At 40.0% G+C, this 6,956-nt stretch overlaps 1 protein-coding gene across 3 annotated transcripts in view; it reads left to right on the top strand.

Annotated features, from left to right (window-relative positions):
* LOC106810451 (Na(+)/H(+) exchanger beta-like) overlaps positions 1-6,956 on the top strand; it is a 23,809-nt gene that overhangs the window by 575 nt on the left and 16,278 nt on the right. Inside the window, exons 2-9 of one of the 3 annotated variants that reach the window (XM_014813812.1) lie at positions 1,460-1,629; positions 2,070-2,186; positions 3,012-3,057; positions 3,328-3,369; positions 3,692-3,763; positions 4,668-4,777; positions 5,261-5,370; positions 6,475-6,550. In XM_014813812.1, the coding sequence (XP_014669298.1) occupies positions 1,460-1,629; positions 2,070-2,186; positions 3,012-3,057; positions 3,328-3,369; positions 3,692-3,763; positions 4,668-4,777; positions 5,261-5,370; positions 6,475-6,550 (743 nt within the window). The remainder of the gene's footprint in view (positions 1-1,459; positions 1,630-2,069; positions 2,187-3,011; positions 3,058-3,327; positions 3,370-3,691; positions 3,764-4,667; positions 4,778-5,260; positions 5,371-6,474; positions 6,551-6,956) is intronic. The other 2 variants (XM_014813813.1, XM_014813814.1) reach the window with 2 other exon arrangements.

Below are 6,956 nucleotides of genomic sequence, written 5' to 3'. Positions count from 1 at the left end.
TGTATTTCCTCTGAAGTTTTAGTCATCATACAAAGACTGTTAGAATCAATAACGATCAATATCGATCATTATTAGCTCAATGTCAGTAATTGGTGGGCGGGATTCTAGGGCGCCAGATTTGGCTCGAGCCGTGCGTTCACACGGACGTTTTTGGCCCGAGCCTAATTAGGGCGCATAGGGTCGCTTATGTCCCCAGGTACTGGCGGAACCGTACCCTGGGTTACGGTCCAATATACCGAACGTACCCTGTCACTATTTGATATGGTTAGGGTTAGGATTAGATTAGGGTTCGGGTTAGGGAGTAGGCGTAGGCGACTCCCTAGACTCGTTTAGTGGAGTAGGCGACGTACGGTTCGGCATATTAGCTTACACCAGGGTACGTTCCGGTATAACCGGACCCTAGCCAGTGTACGTTCCGGCAGTACCCCGGGGGACATAGACCCTCTCAGCCTAATTAGCGCTGCCAGCGTTTGGTCCCATCGAAAACGTCGGACCCAGGCCCGAGCCAAATTTTAGCACCAGCTTTCGGCGAGCGTAGAGCGGTAGAATCGCGTTGAGCGGAGCTGCGCCCCGAGAGGTCGAACGTGTACTTCGACGAAATAAAGTCCAAAACAGTATAAAAATGGTAGTGTCTAAACGACCGGACCCGGTTTCGGAGGCCTGAAAACTAACAACCGGTCTCTTCCTCTGATTGGTCAGTTTCCGAACATAACAGGACAAATATATAATAGGAAAATTTTTAATGCAAAACATAAAGAAATAATATATTTAATTCCGAACATAAACAAAAGTTACAGAACAAATAAATGAATACGGAACAATTAAATGCAGAAACAAATAAATTCAAGAAAATAAGCAGAAGCAAGGAAAATAAAAACACATTATGGGGTTCGAAACACGGTACTTTACTATAACGAAGCGAACGCTCTACCGTTGACTCGGTTGAGCTACTGCAACCAGCTTGAAAGTTAGAGATATAGACCCTAACCCTAACCCTAACAATAATCCTAACCCTATCCTAATTCTAAAATAAAATAAAAATTAGCCAAATAAAAAATAAATAGTGACAAAATTAGCCAATCAGAGAAGAGAGCTGGTTGTTTAGTTTTCAGGATACCGAAACCGGATCCGGTTGTTTAGACACTTCCTATAAAAATTCGAAAAATTTGATCAGAATGCACATTTTCAAGATTGATAATTAAACTTCGGACGTAAGTTAAACACTCTGGAATCGTAACAAACGCCATCTCGCGACATACTGCCAAGTATCTGTGAGATATTTGTGCGAAAAAATTTATTTGAATTTGAATTGGCAGACAGTATTCACTTGGCCGTACGTTGAACGCTTCCGACTGAAACCGGCCCGAGCCAAATCTAGCCCATTTGGCTTGAGCCAAACCATGACCGTGTGAACGCGACTCTAGTCTCGGTAAAGAAATATGTAGAAATATTTTTTTAGGCTGAGGACAACGTTGCTGTGTTGTTTGGCCCTTTTGGTCCTAGGGATCTTGACTGTGGGTGCAAAGCAGCACCCATCAGAGAAGGTTCCTTCTGAAAATCTACCGGATGAGGTGGAACCTTCGGAAAAACTGGGCAACATCACTTCAGGTGGTACCCTGCTCAAACAAGGTGCGAGTAGATGTTGGTCGCAAGTTCTAAACTAAAAGATATTAATTAACAATAACGCATGTGCTTATTTTGAAGATTTCATATTAAAATTTAACTAACAAGAAATGTTGGTTTAGTATACAGTAGCAGAATTTTCAGGGAGTCACGCGGACTGATGCATGATATGTCAAATCAGGGAGTCCGACAGTAAATCGGGGAGTATTTGACTTCCGACTCGTGTTAATTTCGCCCCCAGTATATGCATGGTCGAACGTTGTCACACATGATCAGAATTTATCAGATATATCAAGGATAACACTTTTGATCACTGTGATATTGTTTTGTGGAGTACATTTCAATATTTTATGAACTGTAGAAAATGTCTTACACATCATTTTGTTCATGGTAAAAAATCATTAGCATTACATTTGTAAGTTAAATTTAATGACAATTAATTTCAGGAGAGTTGACACACCAGAACAGCGAAGGAATACATGTCGCATCATGGCGGTGGGACCATGTGAAGATACCACTCACTATTACCTTGTTTCTCGTGGTGACTGCCTGGTGTAAGATCGGTGAGTCACCTACAACCCCAGTCAAATAACAGTGTCACTTATTACTACAAGTTCAGCTCTAAATTGAGTCTAATGTGGGTGTGCCCTTTGTATATGTCCTATCACTAGTTGTTCACATAGACCTCGCATTATGGCGGTGGGACTATGTGAAGCTACCATTTAATCACCTGTACCTTGTTTCTCGTCGTGACTGCCTGGTGTAAGTTCGGTGAGGCCATAACTAAAAAAATATTTGTTTGCCCTCACCCGACCCAGGCTGAAAATTTTGGGTAGGTAGGTCGACTTTTTTTTGGGGGGGGGCTTCTTTTTACAAATTCAGCATGGTGTCTACATGCTCGGGTGTGCTTGTATGGAGATACCTTTTATCTTGAATGTTTGTTTTGCTTGGTACATATAATGTATTACCTACAGATTTATATAACGTACAGTGATACAATTTGTAAAAAAAAAGAATGGGAAAGTTCAATAATTTTTTTTTGAATCGGCCTCTTTTTGACGGGTTGGTCGGGTGGGGGCAAACAAACAATATTTTTATTATGGCCTGAGTCACCTGCACCGCCAGTCAAATACCTGCGTCGTCTCTTACTGCTACATCAAACGTTTACAGAGTTAGTTGTTCAGCTCTATAATGTGGGTGTGCCCTTTGTATTTGTACTATGTAATGTGCAGTTGTTTACATAAACCCTGAAATGCTTTTTAGAACATATATGAATAAATTTATTATTGAAATAAAATGGATAAAAAACATTGTTACTAAGAGGTTGTTTGACTGATTTATGGAAGCTCACAAAGTGTTTGAATTGTTTTTTGTTTTTTTCTCAACAGCATTTCATCAGACTCCCTACTTGCCAACAATCATCCCGGAATCATGGTAAGTAGCATGCGGTATTATGTCAAATGCACGTATAGACATTTGTCTTTTAGCAATGCCATCATATGAGCATGATTTACCATGATTAATTGTTTGATTGCAATTTGAAACAACTTTACTATGAGCCATCTTCTGTTCACTGATTGATTTAATTTCCAATATATATATATATATATAAATGACCAGATATGTACACTGATATACATTTAGACTAAATGTATGACTGACTATATATACGGCTTTCTAATCTGTATTTCTTGTTTTTGCTAGCATGCTGGTTTTAGTGGGAACCTTAGTTGGAATAGCAATCCAGTAAGTAGTCTATTCTCTTGGGTACTTCTTATGTTCTATTAATACGTGATGATATGACCCTAAAAGTGCCCCTACATGTGTGTATATACCAGTGTTTGGGTAAAATAATGTATTGCGTACTAAGTTTGGATTCACATTTCAAGTTGTTTCAAGTTATTAGCTGATCGGCTGCTATATATACCATTTAAGTTTAGTAACAGTTGTGCAGTATAAAACTAAAATTGGTCAAATCATTCATGTGTACTGAGATGTACATGGACATCCATTAGTAGGATATGTTGTTGTTGTAATCAGAGTCGGTATCTGTCTTTCTTTTGTGTAGCTTTGGAGGAGGAGTGTCAAATGACATGCCGAAATTCTCGGAGTACTTGTTCTTTCTGGTACTGCTGCCTCCGTACGTGACTTCAACCTCTGCAAATAACTGCATAGTGGTTTTGTCTCGCCCGTTTACCTAGCGGACGTTCAAATAGCATCTATTGTATTTCTAAAGTCAACATATTCAGTCAGCAAAATCGTGTGATTTACAAACTTGTGTGTGCTTATAAATATGATTTCATTCCGAAGCTAATGTGACGCAGTACATACTACTATTAGCATGAACCTGTATACTACATACATATGTTACCTATACATGACTTCATGAGATGATTGTGTATGCGCTTATTACTTTGTTACGAACCTACATTTCTTGATACAGTCAGACCTGCATTAGTGGTAATTAGTGATGTCACGATGATCGATTATACTCGATCATCGGTTGAACAGTGGCTCGAACCAAGCGCTTGGTTATCAAAATCCATAATCGATTTCATCGAAAAAATTTTTTTTATTAAACTTGGAAAAGTGATGAGAATCAGAGATATCATCGCTACTATACAAGTTATCCTTTATTAACATACATGTACTATACACACAGTAGTAAACAGTGCAAAACAAACTGTAAACAAGCACATACATGCACACACGTACATGCACACGACGTTACTCACACGCAGGCATTCAACACCCCGAGTAACCGATTGTAACCGATCATCGGATACTTGGGTCCAACCGATGATCGATTACGAAATTACAACTGATTGACAACACTAGTGGTAATACCTCTATCTGTAAAGGAAACTTAGCATTTCTATTGGCAGTTATGTGGTAATAAAACCACCTCCATCGAATAACTGACAACTGTCTATAAAAGACACTTGGAGATTCCAATCAGTGGCCATCATAATATAGGTTTCAATATATCTGTAACTTATTCATATATGTCAGATATATTCTGAGGTCCACTTTGTTCTTTGCAGTATTGTACTGGAGTCTGGTTACTCTCTACACAATAGAGTTTTCTTAGACAACTTTGGGACTGTTCTTGTCTATGCTGTAATTGGCACGCTCATCAACATATTTACGATTGGTAAGTTAACTAGGTATAGTGATATTCAAATTTATTAAGTGATGTGAAGATCGGAATATTTACAATATTCACTAAATTCGGTCGCGTAAGCCTTGGAGTTTGTCACGACCATCTTGTGCTTTCCTGCATGAAAAGCGTTCTGTTACATCACCCAATATGAATTAAGTCGTGTGTGTTTAGCAGGAGCGTAGACCCTTATCGTCACATCATCGCGAATGTGGGGTACAACATTTACATGCTAAGGTATGTCACGAATGAAAGCAGGTACAACAAGAAAGAGATCGATCGGACATGCGAATTCGATGCTATGAAACTATAAGATTGGTTGATAAACTACTGGTTTCGACTAATCGTATAGACTATGGTAACAGCTATTTTGTCGAACTTATGACGTAGTTACGTAGCTTCCCAGGCAGGTGGCCATTTGGTGATGAAAGTGGGCACCAGGGGTAGATATCAATTGGGTTTGCTGTTTAATTGTAGGTCCAGCGCTGTATCTACTGATGGAAGCAGGTGCGATGGGAACATTGAGGATGAGCTTCATCACGTGTCTGGCATTTAGCTCTCTGATAGCTGCAGTCGACCCTGTAGCCGTAAGCGTCTCACTAAATCACGATCACTAGTCTCACATAAGTGTCAGTTGCGTTGAATGCAGTGTGCAAAGTTATAGTGTGGCGTGAAATGTTAGGAACACGTATGAATGTAGGAGTTATATTCAGAGTACAATGTATTCAGCAATTTCATCCATCTTGAGCTCAGTAGTGTAGTATTAGCAGTTGTGAGTCTGCATGCATTGCACGTGTTAAGGTGTATGCATGCATGCGCTCGCGCGTGTGTGCACTTACGTGTGTGTTGGTGTGTGTGTGTGTGTGTGTGCATGTGTGCTTGCGTGCGTACGTGCGCGCGCGTGCGTGTGTGTGTTTCTATGTGTATGTGTCTCTATGTGCATGTGTGGGTGTATGCGTGTGTGCGTGTGCACGTGTGTGTGCACTTGTGTATATGTGTGTATGTGTCTATGTGTATGTGTGTGTGTCTCTATGTGTAGGTTTGTGTGTCTCTATGTATATGTGTGTGTGTCTCTATGTGTGCGTGTGCATGTGTGTGTGTCTATGTGTATGTGTGTGTGTGTGTGCGTGTGTGCGTACGTGCATGCGTGCGTCTAAGTCCGTCTAAAGAAAATCTTTCCCTATCAATAGGGCCCATTGTGTTCTACTTACCCCGTACATTTTAGTCCAAGTACTTCAACTCTTATTGTGTATTTATTTAATATTTAATCGTTTTGTTGCTGTGAGACGGACATGTGGAAGATAGGTCCGCGACAATTTATAGTGTCTGTACCTAACATGTTTTACCGTCGTTAAATAAAGTTTTTACTTACTTGCTTACTGTGTCTCTGTGTGTGCGTGTGCATGTGTGTATGTCTCTCTCTCTCTCTCAGTAAGATACCCTACAAGAACTCCCCAGAAATGAATAAAAGAACCCCATATCTAGCACTTACAAAGTCTCTTCGTAAGTGAAACCAATTTACTAGAATGGACACTTGTCTCTGAAGGACATTTTTAGCAATTTATAGGTTTGACTGTATTATATTCATCTACTTGCCTCATTTATACAAACTAACTATGAATTAACAACTGTTATATGTCTCGCATCTGTTTGCACTAATATAGGTTATGCACGCAATAATATTTTGGCAGGTTTTGGCAATCTTCCAGGAGCTTGGTGTGAACACTATGCTCTACTTCCTTGTCTTTGGTGAATCTCTTCTAAATGGTATGAACTGGCACAAATTTCTGTGAATCTTTATAGCAATGGAGTGCACAGGTCATAATTGTTACCTCCGCCAGGGGCTTGGCGGAGGTTATGTTTTTACCGGCGTGTGTTTGAGTGTTGGTTTGTGGGTTTGTGTACGCTCGCTGATTGGCTGATTGGCCCGCCACCGCCGCCGCGCCGGAACCACCTGTATCATACAGGTTAAGCCTAACTGAAAAAGTTTTGGACAGATTGTCATAAAATTTTCAGGATACGTCAGAAATGGGCTAACTTAAAATTTGATGAGATTTTGGTGGTGATCCGGATCCAATTAATTATTTCATTCATTCATTAATTAATAAAATTTTCAGGATAGGGCAGAAATGGGGTAACTTAGAATTGATTACATTTTGGTGGTGATCCGGAT

The sequence above is a fragment of the Priapulus caudatus genome, unplaced genomic scaffold (genome assembly GCF_000485595.1).
Source record: "Priapulus caudatus unplaced genomic scaffold, Priapulus_caudatus-5.0.1 Scaffold441, whole genome shotgun sequence".
Lineage (NCBI taxonomy): Eukaryota > Metazoa > Priapulida > Priapulimorpha > Priapulimorphida > Priapulidae > Priapulus > Priapulus caudatus.
This window is presented reverse-complemented; position numbering and strand designations above follow the sequence as displayed.